This window comes from Stenella coeruleoalba (genome assembly GCF_951394435.1).
Source record: "Stenella coeruleoalba genome assembly, chromosome: 14".
NCBI classification, from domain to species: domain Eukaryota; kingdom Metazoa; phylum Chordata; class Mammalia; order Artiodactyla; family Delphinidae; genus Stenella; species Stenella coeruleoalba.
In genome coordinates, this window is record NC_137160.1 from 77,704,993 (window position 1) to 77,726,444 (window position 21,452).

The 21,452-nt window shown below is 43.3% G+C and overlaps 1 protein-coding gene across 2 annotated transcripts in view; it reads left to right on the top strand.

The window, feature by feature from the left end:
• Positions 1-2,661: 2,661 nt before the first annotated feature.
• The window catches only part of FBXW8 (F-box and WD repeat domain containing 8), a 114,198-nt gene continuing 95,407 nt past the window's right edge, over positions 2,662-21,452 (top strand). For both annotated transcript variants that reach the window (XM_079941911.1, XM_079941910.1), the window contains exons 1-2: positions 2,662-3,070; positions 17,497-17,601. In XM_079941911.1, the coding sequence (XP_079798037.1) occupies positions 2,750-3,070; positions 17,497-17,601 (426 nt within the window). In that variant the 5' untranslated portion in view covers positions 2,662-2,749. The remainder of the gene's footprint in view (positions 3,071-17,496; positions 17,602-21,452) is intronic.

A 21,452-nucleotide genomic window follows, 5' to 3' on the forward strand; every position in this document is an offset into this window, starting at 1 on the left:
TACTGAGAAAAGGACAGTATTTCCCTTCCTCTTAGCATTTTTCTCCCCTTTCTTCATTTTCCCTGGGTGACTAATTGCCCCATTAGCCTGCCCCCTCAGCCACTTAAAATTCTTTCAAAGGGGCAAGAGGAAACTGACTTTTTGACCATCAAAATTAGGCATTTAAAACTTTTTCTAGTTTGCTTTTCAAGTATTAGATGCTCCATAAGAGCCTTATTTGCCTTCTGACCCACAAGCAGATAAATAAAAACAAGTTTGATCTTTGGAATTCATATGGAAAGCATCTAGAATGAAGTGGGATGTTAGCTGAGTGTTTTGGGGGAAAATAGCTCATTTTATCTTTATAACTAAAAATACTTATTGGGCACTTCTAATGCCCTACACTACATCCTCTTGATTTGCCATTTACCTTAGCCCTGGCTGTACCAACTGACTTGTGCCTGACAGTCCCTCCTGTTAGCTGTGTAGAGTATCTCTTGCTTTTTGCCCCAGCGTCTCTTCACTGCCTTGGTGTGGGACATCCATGGGAATCTGTTTACTTATATTCAACCTGGAAGTGAAAGATTATGTAAAACCCATGGTTTAACCTTTCTCTAACGGAGGATGAGCCAGTGGATCAATGTTGCCTTCCAGCTCTTACTTCTTGGGAGGACAATCTTCAAGGCTCCTTAGAAGGTCCCAGTGAGATTGAGTGTAAGTTGCCCAGAACAGGACCAGCTCAAGAATGCTGTTTGGATTAGCTGTCCCTCCTTCCCTGTTTCAGTATTCTCAGTCCCCCACGCTTCTTCTCTGGAATCACTCCTACAAATAACTAGCTGCCTGCAAGCCTAGGTCTCGGGCTCTGCTTTCTGGAGGAACTCAGGCTGGGACAACATTTATTGTAGCAAATTATAATATACAGATAAAGAAAAAGAACACTAAAACACCCATAATTCTGTTCTCTCTAGAGATCTCTTTTGGTAAGATTTGGGTGTATATTCTTCTTAATGCATACACTCTCTTTAAGAGACACCACTGGGATCATGTCGTACCTACAGTTATGTATCCTGCCTTTGCTATATTGTGAATAACTTTCACATAGTTAAGTTTTCTTCTCCAATGTAATTTAATAGTTGCACAGTTTTTCAATAGCTGCACAGTTTTTCATTTACTCATTCATTATTTGTAGTACTATGTGCCAGACACTGTTCTGAGCACTGAAGACATAGCAAAGAACAAATAGATCAGGTCTCTGCTCTCATGAAGCTGACAAGCCAGTTAGGATCTTTCTTACATTCTAATGGAGCATAACTTAATTAACCAACGCCCTATTGTCAACTACTTAGATCGCTTCTGATATTTAGCACTATAAACAACGCTTCAGTAAACCTCCTTGAAGGTATTCTTTGAACTCCTCAATTTTCTTCTCTTGGATAAATTCCTAGAAGTGGAATTGCTGGAAGAAAGGATGTGAGTAAATGAAGGTGCTGGGATTCCCACCTAGATCCAACTCTGGCACCCAGGCTGTCAACAACCATGCTGGTGATATCACTGAATTTGAAAATAGACACACACACACACACACACACACACACGCATAGTAACCAGAGGTGCCGCCAAGTGCTTCCTAGCTGGTTTAGATGTGTGGGCTCTATGATTCTGATAATTAATAGGTCAGGTATGGAGTAAGAAAGAGGATTAGAATCCTGGGTCTGCAAATTACCAGCTGCGTGATCTGTGGCTATTTATCTGTAAAGTGGAGACAGTAGTTCTCACTTTAAGGGTTGTTATTAAGTAAATATTTATTGAGCTCCTATTAATCACTGGCCTCCAAGCTAAGAACTGACAGTCCAGTAGGGAAGGGAGATGTTAGTAAGACATCACACAGATATAAAATTACAAATTGTGTTCTGTGCTGTAAGTATGGGATGCTGTTAAGAATGAATAGCAGGGAGACCTGATTTGCGGGGGCGGGGTTTGGGAGGAGAACTGAGATATGAAAGATGTGTAAGAGTTAACCAGGTCAAGGTGGGGATAAAAGTCCCTGAGGAGCGAACAACAGATACAAAGCCCTTAGAATTTGGTATGCTATTGTATGCCTCTTTCTTTCCAATCTCATAGCCCTCTCACTTGCAGTTCCTTCTGGAAAGATCTCTTCTGAGATCTGATCTTCCCATGGCTGGTTTCTCTCCTCATTTAGCTTTTAGTTCACATGACATATCAGACAGTCCATTCTCTGACCATCCTTCTAAAAGTAATTCTCCCATCCCCGTCCCTCGCCTTGTTTTATTACCTTACCTTGTTTTAGCTTCTTCATAACGCCTCCCACGGATTCAAACGTTCATATTCGTTTGTTGAACGCCTCCTCCTTCCCACCCCCTCACTTGAATGCAAACCCCAAGAGGGAAGAGATTATTTTTGTTGCTGCAGATTCAAATACTGAATTCTCAGCATCTGACATAGTAGTTGCTCAATGCATGTTTGAATGAAAAAACAGGGCTTGGCGCACAGTCTGCGCTTGGCAAAAGCCACAAGCGTAAAGTTGAGAAGCTGGGGGCAGGGCACAGACCTCGGCCTGGGTTGCCGCAAGCCACAGCGCCAGGGACAGCCGGAAGGGAGCACTGGGGGCGGGGCGGGGCCGGGCAGGCCACCCGGAACCCGAGCGCGGCAGCGGCGGCAGTTTCCGGTGGCGGCGGACATTTCCCGCGGAGGGACCGTCCCGTGGCACCTGGTGGGCCGACGGGGACGCGGCTGGCCGGGAGCGGCGGCGATGGCCGACCACAGTCTGGACGAGTTCCGCCGGCACTGGCAGGAGGAGCTGGCGCAGGCCCAGGCGCTGAGGAAGCGGCGGCGGCCCGAGGCTGCCGAGCGACGGCCGTGGCGGCCCGAGGTGGTCCCTGGGCGCGGCGAGCAGCAGGCCTCGGGGTACCTGGCGCTGGCCCAGGGCCTTTTGGAGGGCGCGGGGCGGCCCCCGGCAGCGCGGGCGACCCGGGCCGAGAGGCAGGAGGCGGCGAGCCGTTCCCGCTCCCCTCCGGCCCGCGAGGCTGCCGGCGGCGGGGAGCAGCTGGTGGATCAGCTCATCCGGGACCTGGTGAGTGGCCGTCGCCTCCCGCCGAGGCACGGGCTGGCCGTCGCCCCGGTACAAATGGCCTAATGAGTTGGAAAGTAACTGTGTGCCACCAGTGTGGGGGTGGGGAAATGAGTAGAGGTACACACCGCTGTGTTTGTGCGTGCATTGAGTATCTCTGGAAGGTGTGGTTCCCAGCTGGGGGCGATTTTGTCCCCCGTTTTGGCAGTGTCTGCAGACATTTTTAGATGCCACAATTGGGGCGGGGGTGTGTTCGCTGCAGGCGTCTAGTGGGTAGAGGCCAGGAATGCTCATGAACATTCTACAATGCACGGGACAGCACCCACAAAAAATTATCTGGTCTAAAATGTCAGCAAGTATGAGACCGAGAAATCCTGATCTAGAAGGGTTCCTAAACTTTTAACAAGGTTGCCTTTGTGGAGGAGAACTCACGACGTGGATAGGAAGGAATTTTAACTTTTCTCTATATAGTGTTTGTACAGTTCAAGTTTTTCTAACTGTTCATGTATTACTTCAGTTAAAGCAGAAAAAAAACTTTTGATAAGAACCTCCATGCTAATCATAGTGCACATTTTGTGGGGCATGAATCCCTTCCAGAATCTGGAGTAAGCTAGGAACCCTCTCTTTTTTTTTTTTTTTTTTTAAAAAAGCCCCTTTCACGAAGTTGTCACAATCAAGATCACCTGAAACACATTCATGTTTAAGAGTTGGAAAAAGGCAGCAGGTTTTAGTGACTTAAATTGGGCTCAAAGGCAGCGTCTATGGTTTCTCAATAGGGAGTAATTGTGTAATTGCTAAGCTGTTTCCAGAAGAAATGGCTTATTCAACATAATATGTAGTTATATTCAAATAACATTAGTAGCTATAAGATTTCACAGAGTTTCTGGTTCTGTGCTCTGCCTATCTCTAAGGTTAGATGTCAACTTTGTGTGTGTGTGTGTTATAAGCGTTCTCATTTAATGTGTTAATTCTTATATATGAAAATTCATATTGGCGTCATGGTCATCACTGAAGAAGTCTGACATGTAAAAATTAAATTTGTCAATGCCTTGGGAAGGTGACTTAGCACCTGATAAGTCATTCAGGCTAGTCCAGATCTACACACAAGTTATCCCCATAAAAGTAAACTTGTAGGCTGAGGCAAGACCAGCTTTGGGGGTAAAGAGAAACAGGAATGTGGATTATTAGGACAAAGGCACATTTGGGGCCTCGCAAATCCTCCGCACTGAATGTGGCATTGTATTCAGGAGTCACAACAGTCCTGGGAGGTAGGTATTGTCAGTCTCATTTTACAAACGAGGAAATGCAGGTTTTCTGTAATTTGCCCAGGGTTACCCAGCTGCAAGTTCTTGGGATTGAATTTGGATTCAGATCTGTTGGACTTTAAATTTCACCAGGTAGGAGTTCCCTAAACTTGACTTGCTGTAACAGTCACATTAAGCCTTATTAAAATATAGGTTCTGGCCCTTCCCAGCCCTGCTGCATCAGTTTCCAGAGGAGGGGCCCAGAAACCTGGTGATTGGGATGATCAGGTGAGTTTGAGACATTGTTCTCAGCTGTACAGCTTATTTTGGTTTGAAGTCTGGATTCCCTAGTCTTTCTAGTCCTAACATTCCTGAGGCACAGGCATTGGTACCAAAAATAGTGGAGCCCTAACTGAAGTATCCTAAAAATGGAAGCGGCCTGCCTGCTGGAGGATCCAAGGGACTTCAGAATCTGTTTCATTTATAGTTAGAAAAAGCCTGCCCTGGAGTATATGCCCTTGATCCCTTCTGCTCCCTTTGGAATCACCACATTAGGCTCTGCTAGGCTCTAGGCTACCGTGAGGAGCATCCACACTTTGGGGCACCGCTAGTGGTTTTGTTTTTTTGTTTTTTGTACTTAGCAATCATCAGTAACACTGCTATAAATAAAAAATAAAGTAATCATAATTCATTGCGTGCTTACTTGTTTGTCTCCTGGGTATTGTCTTGTCAGGGTTTAGAGACGTTGTCTTCTTCAATTCTCCCAATGGCCCTCACCAGTGGACAGCATTAGCCCCATATGACAGATGAGGTTTAGGAAAGTAATTGTTTTAAGGGACCCACCCAGTATCTTCAGTCTGAGAAATGATGGCAGCCTTTATAGAAAAGGTATTTCAGGGGTTGTAAGTCCCAAAGCCCACAGAGGGCAGGGAGGAAATGCAAATGAGTGAAGTAGGCTACATGTTACTCATTTGATCCTTTTTTCCCTAGTTCATCAGGTGTTGTGTCTTCAGATTCCAGCCATACTTTTGTAATAATTTGTTTCATAACGGCTACTGTTCTTTTTGTCACATTAAGTAGTAAACATAACGGTGTAGAGATTGTCTTCACAATACCCCTAAAGAAAAATACTCAACCATTTTTTCTTGAAGCACAGCCCTCCTCTTGGTCTTGTTTCCCCACTTTTTAAAAACTAAAACAAAAAGGCAACCTCTCTATTGAAGTGTACCAACCATAAATGTACATCTTGATGTATTTCCAAGAGTGTACACATCAATGTAAACAGCACCCAGGTTACAGAACAGCATTACCAGCTTTTCAGAACCCGTATGTGTGCCATTCCGCCCAAGGGTAACCACTCACCTGACTTCTAACGTCTTATTTTAATTTTATCTGATTTTGAACTATATAAGTAGAATCGTACAACACGTACTTTTGGGTTCTTGTGCACAGCATTATGTATGAGATTTATCCCTATGAATATGCCACATCTTACTAATTCTGTTGATGGGCATTATTATTTATTTATTTATTTTTGCTGTACGCGGGCCTCTCACTGTTGTGGCCTCTCCCGTTGTGGAGCACAGGCTCCGGACGCACAAGCTCAGCGGCCATGGCTCACAGGCCCAGCCGCTCCACGGCATGTGGGATCTTCCCGGACTGGGGCACGAACCCGCGTCCCCTGCATCCGCAGGCGGACTCTCAACCACTGCGCCACCAGGGAAGCCCTGATGGGCATTACTGATAACTAGTTTGTTAATAGCCAGTTTGGGGCTGTCAGGAATAGTGCTGCTGTGAACATTTTGTACATCTTTTGGAACATATGTACACACTCTTCTTGGGTATTTGCTTAGGAGTGGAATTGCTGGGTTACAAGATATGTGTATGTTCAGCCTTGGTAGATAATGACCATTTTCCAAAGTGGTTGTACTTTGTTTTTCACTTTTCATAGTAACTGGAGTATGTGGAATATAGTATTTCACTTCCTTCTTTGCCATAAATATACCACCACCCAACTGAGACGACATATGGCAACTGAACGTGACCCTAGCATGGATGAGATGATAGTGACGAATTGGAAAATGTTAAGCTGTGGCTGGGCTAAAAGCAAGAGCCTCTGCCCAGGTCAGCTGCTTGTCGCCGTGTAGGAATGTGGTCCTGGTGTTGCAGAGTCTTTAGGGATTTTTCCCCCCAAATTGCGATTATGTATTTTTATGTGGGCTTTATCAGTTTTTGCTACCAAAAAACCCCCAAAACTTTGGTTTAAGACAACCAAGATTTATTTAGCTCACTATCTTGCAGAGTGACAGTTGAGCTGGGCGTGAGTGGGCTCGTGTACCTGTCTGAGGTTAACTCCTGTCAGCGAGGCAGCTCCACTTCTGGTTGTGTGTGTGTGTGTGTGTGTGTGTGTCTGGATTATGTGTCTCATCTTCCAGCACGTTAGCCCTGGGTGGACCTTACCAGAGTTATGAGAGCAGCAAAAAGGCAAGTCCCAATGCCCAAGTGCTTTTGAAGTCTCTGCCTAGGTCATGTTTGTTATTGTCTCATTGACCAATGCAATTCATATGGCCTCACCCAGAGTCAGATACCCAAATGCTTGAACACAGAGAAGCGTGAACAAATTAGGGGACTAGTTAATATAACTATCTACCACAAAAACTCTTCCCACTTTTAGTTTTTGTTAACATATGTACACGATAGAAAACGACGCCTTTCCTTTGACTAGATTTGCCTTGGGCCATGAGTTTGTGATCTTTGCTTTTTGTCTTCCCAAGAATCCTTTGATCTGTGGGTGACTCCTGAAAAGGAAAATTTAGTTCATTTGGGACTCCCCAGAAGCTCTGACAGGCGCATCCAGTTGACATGAAAGGGAAATAAAAAGCCGGCACCGCCTCCTGACAGCCCCGCTCCCCTTTTTCCCCACCTTTGGAGCACTCTGTTCTACCAGCACATCCTGGTGTACTTCTGGTGCGGTCTCTTTCACTTCAGTTTTCAGTATCATCACTAGAGCAAGAACAGCTAGTACGTTAGCAGTCAGGCGTGAAATTGCCTCTTGATGGGCACATGAACAGCATCACCTTACAGTGTCACATGGCTGGGTACAGGCAAGACCTTTGATGGACAAGCCCAGCTGAAACGAAAACTTAGAAACGACTCCCATTGAGCCTCATCTTCTCTTGTGAAGCTTTTAGTGATAGTGCTTAGAAACCATCTGTTTCAGGTGGTGAGTTAGGGACACCTAAATTGCCTTCTTGGTATATGGTTGAGTTAGTGAAAGCAATGATACAGCCCTGCATAGAATTTTAGAGGCAGTAGGCACTTTGTCTTTTTTGTCTTTTTTCCCTTTCTCAGTAAATTCGGACTTCTCACAGATAGTGGAGTATAACTGCAAGTATGCTGCTGCTCTCTTCACTGTGGTGGTTATGAAATCCAGTTGCTCGGTCCCGTCTCTACTTAGATGATGTGTCAGGACTCTGGGCTGCAAGCAGTCAGCACCCAACTCAAACTGGCTTAAAAAAAACCAAACTGGAACCTGTTGATTCATGTAACTGAAAATTCCAGGTGTGGTCCTTGTTCTGGGTGGTTTTATGATGTAACTAGCAGTCTCTCCATCTCTCTTTTATTTGTCCTCCCCCCACCCCAGTTTTCCTGAGATACAATTGACATAGAGCACTAACAGGTACAGCACGGTGACTTGACATATGTGTATGTTACAAGATGATTACCACAGTAAGTTTAGTTAACACCAGTTACCTCAATAGTTACAAAATTGTTTTTCTCTGTAGAAATCTCTCCATCTCTCAGTCCTGCTTTCCTTTTGTTGGCTTTATTCACAGCCTTGGCTTTATTCATAGAATTGGCTTTATCCCAATTTGGGATAAAATGGCTGCCAGCAACTCCAGTCTTATATTCTGTCAGCTTATCAACCCGGGGGAAAGAGAGCATCTGTTTTATGCAGCAGAAGTTATGAACTTAAATTCCCATTGATCCAGACTGGGTCATGGAGCCATCCTCAAACCAGTCACTGACGCAAACTGGCCAGACTCATATCCACTGCCCACTCCTGAAGGTAAGAGTGCGGTCAGCCCCACCTAAGCCATGTTGACCGAGAGTGGGGTGGTTTCCTAAAAGAAAAGAGGGGACGGATGTTGGGCAGAAACGACAGATGACCACTTTAAGTGGGTAACTGTTTGAAGCGGCACTAACTGTAGCAATGTAGGTGTTTTCTGTTCATCCAACACATTTATGGATCAGCTGGGCGCCGGGGAATCAGTAGAAAGCAGAATGGACACAGTCCCTGACCTCAGAAGCCTAGTGTTGCTTCTTTTAAATGAAAGTGTAACATTAATGGAGCAGGATGGCTTTGGTTACAAGTCCAGGCTCAGAATCGGGTGGACCTGAGTTCAGGTGCGGTCTCTGCTGCTGACTTGTTGTCTGACCTTGGGCAGGTCACTTACCCTGCCTTACTTATCAGATGAGGACCAGGCTAGTATGATCTTGTGTAGAGGCTGGGACATTCTTAGTGCACCAAGCTGGCTTACAATAAGTAGACAGTAAATTAAAGCTGGTGCTATTATTATCATTAGTATTGCAGAAAAGTTCATTATACTATCTCACTTCCTCTTTGCTAAAGCTTATCCCTGGTGAGCCTCTTGCTTCAGGCCGCCCCCTGGAATCCCTGGAGGGCGGCGTCTCTTGTCTTCCTCTTGTAACCCCGCCTATGGTACTCAGTGCAGTGGGGGCCCCGTCGGCATGTGTGGAATTGAAATAGCATGGGCAGAGCTGCTGCTTCCAGCAACAGCCTCATAAGGAGGCTCTGTGATGGTTAGAACCCCTGCGAACATTCGGAGCGTTACGATTTGGGTTTTCAGGCCTGATGAAAGTTTTAATACTGTTGGCCAGTATTTATTGCTCACTTTGTCAATATTTAATTTGTCAGAGCCTACATCTATGTTGTCAGCAGGTCAATTTGATGACTTGACGTTCCTCTTTTTTTAAAGTTAGAAACAAGTAGGGGAACTGACTAACACAAAATGAGAAGGCAACCGAGTCAAATGTGAGCTCATGCACTGGCTTACCTGGAGTGACTTTCCTTCCTCTTTCTGTCCTTTGCCTTCCTTCCTTTTAAGGCTTAACTTGATTCTTGTTCCTATGTTAACTCTCCCCTGATCCCTCCAGCCCAAGGTTCTCTGCCTTTTCCTTTACTCCAACTAAAACGTTTTCTTGTCAGTGCCATGTATTTTTTTCCTGTTACGAGTGAGCACATGTCTACTTGGACATGTTTTGTAATGGTCTCTGTGTACACTGGAACAACTTGTAAGTTAGGACGTCTGTTTGTTGAAAGGTTCTGCTGCTTGAAGCAGCCTGGGCTCCATTCATTCACTCCTCAAGTACTCATTAGGTGGCTTCTTGGTACCAGGTACTCTTCTAGGCACTGAGGCTACAGCAGTGAACAAGTCAGAAAAAATTCATGCTCTTATAAAGCCCACATTCTGGGCAAGAGGGAGATGGACAATGAACAAATAATTGTCAGGTAATAGATGCCCTGGAGAAGAAGAAAGCAGGTGGAAGGGACAGAGTGTGTATGTGTTGGGGATAGTGCTAGCCAAGAGGCCTTCCTAGGAAGGTCATGCTTATGGAAGAGGTGAGGGAGCAAGTGTGCAGAGATTGGGGGGGGGGGCATTCTAGGCAGAGAATGGCAAGTGCAAAGGTTCTGTGGTGGCCAGGGCCAGCTGGCCTCGTGGGCCCATGTGACCTGTGTGGTCACATAGGGCCCCAGGCTTAGAAGCACCCTGTGCTCGGTTTAATGCTCTGTTGTTGCCATCTTGACATTCTTAATATTGAACAAGGGGCCCCGCATTTCCATTTTCCACTGGGCTCTACAAATTATATAGCCAATTTTGATGGTACGAATGTGTTTGGAGTATTTGGGACCCTTGACGTGAAACTCTTTCCACAAACAAACCATACCCACACAGGCCCCTCTGGGACCGGAAGCTTTTGATAAGGGAGCTCCCCCTCCCCCTCCTCTGCTGACTTCTTTCTGGAGAGAAAAACTGTATCCGACTAAAAGGGGGCTTTGAAACCAGAGGTCGTGCGTCCTCTGCCTCCCTAGCTTTCTCCACTGCCCAGCCTCCTGGGGTTGCCCCAGCCCTCACTGCCCAGTCGTTTAGATTGCTCTCTGTGTCCACCCCTTGCCAGAGTGCCCAGGGGAATCATACCAGTAGGTGGTGAATGATAATGGCTCTTGAAGTTGGGAAGCCCATTAAAAAAAATCAAATCCCATGGACGTTTAATGTGCATCTACTGTATGCAGTGCAATGTACCTGTTAGATGTTGTAGTGTTAAAGTTCAGCTATATCATCCACGTATGCTGTCAACAAAAATTTATTGAATACCTTTTGCTCTTTCTCATAGCGAGGCAAGGGATTAGGTTAAATGTTAAAAGATAAGTTGGCTTTTTGTGGACTGCTTGGGAGCTTAACCACTCTTCACAGCATTGTTGCGTCGGAGAAGTGATTTCCAGGTTCTAAATAGCTGGCTTCCTGATGAACTTGGGAATACCATGGGGGGCTATCTCTATTGCCTTTTGTAGACTCCAGTTTTTATTCCATTTTATGTGACAGTGATTTAGCTCTATAAAAGATTTTAGCTCTTTGGGTGTTGATATCATTTCTTATACATTTGCTAACAGTACCTCCCTCCCCCCAGCACCTGGCATGGACCTGAATTCAGATAGTATTTTGAACATAAAACACCTTATCTTACAAATGTATTGTTTTTCTTTGTGAAACATGGTTATTGTAAAAATATTGAGGAAATTCAGAAGAATAGAAAGACAAAAACAAAAATCTCTTGTAATGTTATTGCTCAGTGGCTACAGCTGTTAACATTTTGGTGGACTTTCGTCATTTTTTTTCTTTTGTATAAATAAGAACGTGTTTTGAGACACATTTGGGAATGTAAATGAATGTCTGTTTATCTTGGCAGTGTTTCAGACCTTTTTTCCCCCTAATCAACTAATTTTATTTTTCTTAAAGAAAATGCGGGTGAAACTGGAACTCATCTGTTCCTTCTGATTGAGATTGTGTGCGTCTACTCCTTAGCAGTATGTAGAAAGTTGAGATAAATTCATGTAGAAAACAGTCTCCTTTCAGTGACAGATTTAGCAGAAATGCTATGTATCTATTGTTTGAACTCAGGTGCTTTTCTTAGTTTCTTAAAACACCATCTAGAGAGATCTTTCCTGTTGTTTGCCCTGGAGATTACACTGGGAACAAACTTTAAGTCAATTTCTTCACTTTTTACTGATTTGGCTCTTAGTAATTATCCCTCCTTCTACTAAACAAGAGAAGACAGATTAAATTTCTAACAGTAAGGCACAAAACCAGTCCATTTACAGACTTAGTCTTACATTAGCACATAAGAGTACAAATCAGCCTCCCTGGGGATGGATCTATTTGCAATTTCTCTTAGCGTTTTTTGGAGTAAGTCCAGTAGACTTTGGGAAAATCTAGTATTCACTGACTTTGAATTAACAAAGTAACATGACCCCTTTGTGGTGGCTTTTTTTTTTTTCTTTTGGCTTGATTGGGAAAGGATTGATTCTTAAGTCTTTTGGTAAGTTAGGGTTGTGGTTCTCAACTTTTGGTTTGTATGAGGATTCCTGAGGAAGAGTTGCTTGAGCCCCATCCCTGGGAATTTGGGACATTAGGTCTGAGTGAGACCCTGGGCTTTTGGTTTAAAAGACACACACACACACACAGACACACACACACAGACACACACACACAGACACACACACACACACACACACACACACACACACACCCACACACACACACACACACACAGATGATTTTGATGTATAATACAGGACAAGAGTCACCAATATTGGAGAGAGAATCAATATCTCAACCATTAAAAAAAAAATTAAAACCCAAGTTGTATGTTGTCCAAAGGGTGTCCTTGAAGGAATGTTAATACTTTAAATTTACTGGTCTTCTGTATGGTCTTCTGTAGCATAAATTTGTCCATTCTAAATTATTCTCTAAACATTGTAGTCATACTGACTTTTTTATAGTACGACCACGTTTCCTATATTTCAAGTGTCTCTTTTCTTCTTGGAATATCTTAGTTTCTGAACTGCCAACTTGTCCATTTCCATATTTAAGTTACTATAGATATAGTTGGTTAATGTGGCCCATAACTTTTAGGGTGGCTGTATGCTTCAAAATAGCCTAGATGGAAGTCTGATAGCACCTTTTATTATTTTTAATTTTTTTTCTATTTAGAGACTGCAGTTAAATTCTTTTTTTTAACATCTTTATTGGAGTATAATTGCTAAAAATAGGGGACGCTTCACGAATTTGCGTGTCATCCTTGTGCAGGGGCCATGCTAATCTTCCCTGTGTCGTTCCAATTTTAGTATATGTGCTGCTGAAGCGAGCACTGATAGCACCTTTTAGATGGCAGGGTACTTCTCTGCACACTAGTAGCAAGTAGTAGTTTTTTGTTTGTTTTTTTTTTACTTTGTGAACCAGGGTAGTACCAAGTGAGAGTGCTTAGGACCTTCTTGCTGCTACTATTAAGGTACATGTGGTTACTGGGCTGCAGCCTCTGTCCAGGATGTGGCTCCACATCCTTGTCAAATTATGCTGTACCTGTAAAAGAATTGGATTTTTAACCACAGGATCCAGCATGCTCGTAACTCTCAGTCTTTTGTAAGGTGTTCCCCAGGTGATATGTTACTAATAATAAGAGAGAGAAGTTTATGAGTGATTTACTTAACCCTGAAGCTGCTCTAGTTTTTTGTTTTTCGGTATAATAACATCACTCTAACTTACCTGCATTCCACTGTTGCCTCCTTAGTAGAAAGGGAAGTAGGTTACCTAATGTCTCTGGAGTTGTGCATAAGAGCCCTTGTGAATGTGCTGAACACAGGACTATTTGGGAATAAAGATTAGAATTTCTGTGAAACAGTCTCCGAGATAGAGATTTGCATGCAGGTGGTTTCATGGGTTGGCCTTTCTGAGGGGTCCCACATAGAGATCTTTATATTCAGCTGTTGAGTAGTCATTGGGTGCACACTGCCCTTGAGGAGGGAGTGTAACCTGGAATGAGGCAGCTTTTTGGCCAAGGGCAGTGCCTGGGAAGGGACACAGCTATGAGCCAGTGGCAGGCAGCATTCTGGGCATCTGGGGGGAAGGTGTCATGGATCCAGAGGGGGAATCTGAGTGACCCACCACAGCCTCCACTACAAGAGCCAATGATAGAATGTCTTGCCAGAAGGATGCTAAGGGTGCAACATGAAACTTCAGCATTTGGTCTCCTGACCTTGTGGGTCTACATATTTCTTAAGATGTGGAGATGTGGACCTTCCTTTAGTATGTTGGTTTCTTTTTTTTTTCCTGCCATTCCCAGCCAGTGGTAGCAACAGGGAAGGTCATTTACATAAGAGTCTGGGACTTGATCTGTTTGGGATTGACCATCATTTTGCAGTTTAGATGCAATTCTAAGAGCACAGTGATTTTTTTTTTCCCCCACTCTTCACACCTTTTATTTTATTATTATTTTAAACATTTATTGGAGTATAATTGCTTTACATTGTTGTGTTAGTTGCTGCTGTATAACAAAGTGAATCAGCTATATGTATACATATATCCCCGTATCCCCTCCCTTTTGTGTCTCCCTCCCACCCTCCCTATCCCACCCCTCTAGGTGGTCACAGAGCACTGAGCTGATCTTCCTGTGCTATGCGGTTGCTTCCCACTAGCTATCTGTTTTACATTTGGTAGTGTATATATGTCCATGCCACTCTCTCACTTCGTCCCAGCTTACCCTTCCCCCTCCCCGTGTCCTTAAGTCCACTCTCTACGTCTGCTTCTTTATTCCTATCTTGCCCCTAAGTTCTTCAGAACCTTTTTTTTTTTTTTAGATTCCATGTATATGTGTTAGCATACGGTATTTGTTTTTCTCTTACTTCACTCTGTATGACAGATTTTAGGTCCATCCACCTCACTACAAATAACTCAATTTCGTTTCTTTTTATGGCTGAGTAATATTCCATTGTATATATGTGCCACATCTTCTTTATCCATTCATCTGTCAGTGGACGTTTAGGTTGCTTCCATGTCCTGGCTATTGTAAATAGTGCTGCAGTGAACATTGTGGTACATGACTCTTTTTGAATTATGGTTTTTGCAGGATGTATGCCCAGTAGTGGGATTGCTGGGTCATATGGTAATTCTATTTTTAGTTTTTGAAGGAACCACCATACCGTTCTCCATAGTGGCGGTATCCATTTACATTCCCACCAACAGTGTAGGAGAGTTCCCTTTTCTAAGAGCACAGTGATTTAAAAAAAAAGTTTGGCTTTGTGACGTTGGTGTTTATATAATTATAATTCAATGCTTTGAAGCAGTTGTTGCTCTCCAGAACTTATAAATGATCAAGAACCATAACACCGTGTGTTAGCAGTGAGACCAGCATGGAGTCTCTGACTGTTTGTTGGTGTGGGAGCCCTAATACCCCGGACTGGTCATTCACACCCTGCTGGCTACCTCCTTCTCATCCTCTGTGCACTAGAGCAGATCCGTCTGTAGTTATTACTGTGGTATAACCTTTTTAAATTGATGATTCTTTTTTTAAAGCCCTCTTGGAAAAGCCCTTGTTGTGTGGATACTTTCAGTATTCATACTTGTGAATGACAGCTTCTGCTGTACCACCCCCTTTCCACTGTCATCGTCTATCATGTGCTTATCTCGTGACAAGGGGAGACAACTTTCTGTGTAAACAACAAGCTGACGTGGGGGCTACGCGGAATGTGGACCTAATCAAAAGTATGTGTTGAAGGAAAAAAAGGGACCTGGAATGCCACTCAAGGAAAGAAAATAGTACTATTAGCAATCAGTTATTGCATGCTGAGCCTGGGTACTTGTGCCAGGCCCTTTCCATGCATTATTTCATTTTTCTCATAACTGCCCCATGAATAACGTATTAGGTGTGTTAATATCTGTTTCATAGCTGAGGAAGCTAAGAATCAGATGCATTTAGCCTGGTCTCGTGGCTAGTCAGATGCAGAACTAGGATGATCGGTTGGAATCTGTGCTCTAACCCTCCATGCTCTGCTGCATCCCAGAGGTCATGGGGGCTGGCATGAAGGAGGATGGTGGCAGAGTTTGGAGTATGCTAAGGCAGAGGCGGTATTTTCTAGGATGAGAATAGAGAACTGGCCAACTGAACAGGCAAAAGGGAGAAGGCACCTGCCACCAGAATTGTGACTTTTCTGCACCAGCAAAACTAAGAACAGAGATGACTTCTCATGCTTCATCGCAGTAGTGTCAAGTACAGACATCAGTTTATAGGGAGTCCCGAAGGGACCAATTGAAGAAAGCAATGCCTCTGGCAGGGGGGAGAAAAAAAAAAGCTAATTATGAGTTCAGTTTGCATGAGTGCAGACTTTTCTTTGCCTTTATTCTGCTTGTATGAGGATAGGGAACATTTTTCTCTTGTTTCTTTACTGAGTGGATAAGGTAGACTTCTCCACCTCACCATAGTCAAAAACTCCAAAAGAGAAAGCAGAAGGAGGTCCAGGGCTGTGAAGGATAGTCTTGTACTGTGTGCACCTTTCCTCCATTCCCTCCATAGTTACGGTAAGGAGTCTCAAGTTGGATCTGGGCATAGAGAAAGTGATGCCTCTCTCTCGATGAGTAAAGCTGATTAGCTGTAGGAGGGGACCTAGCATGACATTAGACAAATGACTTTCCATTATTTTTTTAGGCAAGGACCCGTTTGTCTTCCAATTACACTTGCAGATTTTTTTCTGTTGTTTTCTGTAAAGCCAACACTTCTGTCCTGATTTAACATGCCGTTCCTTCTTTACCCGCCGAGAACTGTCAGCTCTTCCTCTTTTTTCCTCTAGAGATCCTTCTTGGCCTTCGTGCTTAGCCTTGCGCTGTTTTTGCAGTTGAATACATTACCTCCTTATGCCCTGGATTATCTTTTAGCCCTGAGACTCCTAGATGAATGGAAACATGATTCCAGAAAAATCTTCACCCTGAATCGTGGTAGGGTTTGAGTCGGTGCTCACACTCCCTTAAAAATGCTGAGATTCTTTTCATGAAGCCTTGCAATATACAACTGTTGTATTTGAGTGGTGGATTAATAATTTGCTTGCAACCAGTAAGTCACCGACGTCAGCCAAAGCTTATTAAACATGAATTTTATTAAGCGAGTTTTGTTGGGATGCAGAGCTCTGCTTTCCTCAGCTTTACAGGAGCACACACCAAAGTGAGCTTTGGCAGGTGGAGTCGGGAACAGGCAGAGGGATCCATGTGCACACTTGGCCTTTTTTCTGTTTCACCCTCGTATTTCTTTGTGCTACCAGGATCGTCATGACAGCCTTATCTCTCAAATAAAGCCTGTTACCTCATCCCTAATTGCTTATCCAAAGGCAGGCAAGCTCTAATTTCTCCACATTAATAAATGACACCGAAGAAGAACTGCTCTGTTTGCACTGGCTCACTCAGGTTAAGCAGCACAAGCCCCCGGGTGCATTAGGAAACCTTGTGCTTCTCCTGTGGCCACGGGGAGACGGACTCACCTTACTCAAGAGCAGCACTTCATTTGTTTACTTTTTGCTCACATTCACAGCCCTATCCCCCTCTTCCTGATGAAAACACTGCAGTGACCTAGGTCAGCATTTCTTCGCTGTGGGCATTCACCCCCCTCCAAGTTGGGGGCTAGTAGCAGTTGTCCTGGAAGGACCAGTGGCCTCCCTGATTCCAAGGCTCTTTCTTGACTGCCTACCACTCACCTTTCCTTAGAAGCTGAGAGGTTTTCCACAAACCTTTGCACTGATTCCTGTGGCACACGCCAGGTTGTGAGATGGTACCCCTGCTTCTCCTTTCTGAAGCATTACGGGAAATGGTCTTGTGGAGTTTATAAGTGAATGTAAGGAGGGTAAGCTTGTGGGGGTTGGAGAATTGAGAGTAGCTGTCAAGCTCTGAATTAGTTCCATGACTCTGCTCTGCAGAATAGTGAGAATGCTTTGCTTCTCCTGGGAATCAGCATCGTCTCTCTTGTCACCACTTAAGGCTATTGCTGGTCATTAAAGGGCCTGTAAATATGAACATTTTCATATCTCAGAATCTTAAGCTTGTTTCTTTTATTTTTCCTCCTCAGAATGAAATGGATGACGTGCCCTTCTTTGATATCCAACTGCCGTACGAGTTGGCAATCAATATATTTCAGTATCTGGACAGAAAAGAACTAGGAAGGTGTGCGCAGGTAAGCTGTCATTAATGGATGGTCAGGATCTACCTACATGTGTAATTCAAGTATGGGAAGCTCTTCCATAGCAGAAATTTACTTTACAGAATGACAAACTTTAAAGAAATAATGAGTTGGATAGCAGCTTTACTTGAAGGAAAGCAACCTTGAACATAAACGATTATGTTCCATATCACCATGTCATGTTTATCTTTTTGTGACCGTCTGTCCCAGAGCTGTGTTCCTCCTGCAGTCTGAGTTATGGCTGACCGGTGGCAGCGTGCTCAAGGCTGACAAGGTTGTACTTGCCTTTACTGAGATCGCCAGACCTGTTAATGTCCTCACCGTTTCTAATGCAAAGATGCAAGGCCTTGGTTCAGTCACGCCAGTCATTAGGTTGGGAGCTGAGGGTCAGCCTGGGGACAAAACAGTGAAGTCATGTTCCACTGTATGATCCAAATTACCCTTCAAACATCAGAATTCCACTTAGTGAGGCGAGAGGCATGTGAGAGCTGAGATCCACTGAGGGAACTGCAGATCGGCGTCACCCATCTCATGCCTACTCTGGGGCACGTGCCCATGGCGTGGAATGGTGGGAGATACAGTCTAGGCTGGACTTTATTGTGTGCATGAATCACAGGGGATCTTGATAAAATGCTAATTCGGATTCAGGAGGTCTGGGGTGTGGCCCAATTATCTGCATTTCTACCAGGTGATGCCAAGTGTGGCTTTGGCCGTGCTTTAAGAGGCAAGCATTTATATTATTAAAGTTAGTCTGTTGTTCTCTTCCTTTTGGTGAAGAATGTCTAATTTCTCATAAGTTAAATGTGTATGTGATTGACCATTTGGCTTTTCATGGACAGCTGTGTTCCCAGAAGGCACTGGAGTATCCATTGCCAAAGAAGTAATTTGTTTAGTGGTTACTGTTTCCCATCCCTGAATCCTATAATGCATTTGATACAAGTTTCTGTACCTTCAGGAGAAAGAGTTTGGTGAAATTGAGTGGTAGGAGAACTATACAATAAAAATCCGAAACACCACCATGAATATGCAGGTAAAAATATTAAGGCAGTTTGAGGGTGGTGAAAACTAGACAGACTCTAGAGCTGTCTAACTCCATGGCAGTTCAGTGAAATGACACAAAATACAGGACAATTTAGAGAGTTTCTGGTTTTACTTTATTCCCCTATTATGGTTTTACCCTATTGTGAAGCATTTTGCTTAATCAAAACTATTTTTCTACTTAAATATGAATTTGAGAAAGTGTTCAGTATTTTTGATTGCCACAGCATCAGTTAAGGGGGGGTATTGGCAAATATTTTTTGATGCAGGGTGTGGAAATCTTTCGGAAGAAACTATGCAGAGGCTAAAATTCACAAAATAAAAATGTTTGAAGTGTAAACCATGCTCAGAGCCTATCGACCGCATGAAGTAAGAGTACCTACATTGTCTTCTTCTTTGCCTTGGAAGTTGGATTTGTTATATTCTAACTTTACACATTGGCCCTGTTCCCAAGAGTTGAAAACAAGGGTGTAGCTAAACGAGTCCAGCTCCTGGATTTCAGCCTGATGCTGTTAGCCAAAGTCTTGGAACAGGGTCTATCCAATAGCTAGCTTTCCACAAAGTCAGCCTTAGATGATAAAATCTTCATTCTTGATAGGGAGCTGCTGTTTAAGGAATCATTTCTTTTTACGTTGCTTTTGCTCTCCTGCTTTGTAGAGGGCCATGTGGCTTTCACATCTGCTGCTGGTTTTCTCATCCAAAGAGTTTATCAGTGAAAGATAGGATCTGGTGGAAGAAGAAATCCCCCTTTTGGTACCGTGGGGCTGCATTCCAGGGTAGATTGGTTATGCTGGTGAGATTATTCTGCAGGTGTGAACAGTTTAATTTGCAACACAGTAGTCCAATTGTGCACCAGAATTCTTCCCTCTTGGGCCAGTTGGATTTGGGTTTTTGTGGTTGAACCTAATTTTTAGAGCACATGTATAAGATTAGAAAATATACTTAAACAGAACCCCTGAGGTGGCTCTGATCTTCTAAGCCAGGATTTTTTTCGTAGAGCTTTTGCACAAAGATGACGATGGATGGCCAGTAGTTTGTGACTTGGCTTTGTTTTTTTCAAGCATTAAAAGAAAACCACAAAGTAATAAAAATAAGTAGCATTTTCATTTGTTTCTCGTGGTGTTTTTATTTTTGAAACAGGAAAAGGGCCTTCTGTTGAATGGAGTGTCCTGCTGCTTTATGATTTTATTTTAGAGGGGGCTCGCTCTCTCCGTCTCGCTCTTTCTCTCTGGTTCTCTTTTAATCTGGCCGCCTTGGGATTTCAGTGAAAGTGGTCGGGCCAGTTATGTGGAATTGGCACCATAAACTATATGTGTGCCCTTGGAGAAAACCTGTTTGCTTAGATCCTTATGCCAAATTGGTAACTGACTAACAGTAAGGAACCCTGATTGGGGCGGACTTCTGAGATTTCATTATGCCACAGACTGTACTGGGGAATCGATTTGGCGCTTGACTTTGTCTCCTTTCTGCATCCCCTCTCTTTTCTGCTTTGTGAGGCTTTACGCTTCAAAACTAAAGCCCCCTTACGTTAGTTTGTGGTCCTGTGTACCCTGAATGCTGACCTCTAGCTCCTTGGTATCCATACTTGTCCCTCGAGGGATTTAGTATCTCTGTGGGAGAGTATCATGCTGGGATGTCTCAAACAGTGTGGGTTTTAGTAAGCAGTTATGCTTGGGGCGGTTCATTGAGCAGTTTATCATTTCGCTACTTAGAATTTTTTGTTCTTTTGTGTGTGTGTGTCCACAGGATTTCCAAACACTTTAAAGGGTAATATTTTAAAATGGACAACAATGACAAAATTGTCGATTTCGAAATTACAAAATTGTTTGGTTTTTATGAGAAAAGTGAGTGTGCTGTTATATTACAACATGAGTAATTCTAAGGAGTAAAGGTTTTTAAGTATTTACCAATGTTCATTTAAAAAACTTTAAAAGTAATTAGAAATTCATAAGTTGCAAAAAATAGTGCAGGGAAGTTCTGTGTACCCTTCCCCCAGTTTCCTCCATTGGTAATGTCTTGCAGACTGTAGCCCAATATCAAAACCAGGAATTGACATTTGCAAAGTCCATGGAGCTTACTCAGATTTCATCAGTTTAATACACTCTTATTTGTGTGTATTTAAGTCTACGCAGTTTTATCACGTGTGTAGATTTGAGTGACCACACGGTCAAGATACAGAATTTTCATCACAAGAGTCCTGCTACTCTTATAGCCATGCCCTTCCCTAACCCCTGGCAACCTCGAATTTGTTCTCCATCTCTATAACTTTATTTTTTCATTTTCAATTTTAGCATATATTTTAGTTATGTGTATTTCCTAATGTGTAAGTTTAGAAATAGAGTTGCAAAGGCAACAGGGCCATGATTTTCAAGTAAAAGGTAGAAAAACGTCCTTGAAGAATGTAATACAGAAAAAGAAGGAAGATGGGAGAGGTTAAAAACTTAAGATTTATGTTAAAATTGGCAAGCAAGAAGTAGGTATTACCAAAATAAATAAGTAGCTCTGGAACTAAAGCCCAGTGTATTAGATTATGATATTTCAAGTTTCAAGGCAAATGTGATCTTATGATCTTCCCATATGTCCAAATAGGAGAAACTAAAATTTGAGTTTTTCTAGCTACAGATCTTAATGACATTTTTAAAGGTTGGAAATTTAGAGCCAAGTGTGCCTGGTTGATTTTCAGAGCAGAAATTATTCTGAGGACCTGTAGTTGCTGGCAGGATTCCCTTAGTTCTTAATTTCCACCTTTGCCCCCAGACTTCTCTCAGGGAGATATGTGCATGCCTGACACCCAGGCATCCACAGGA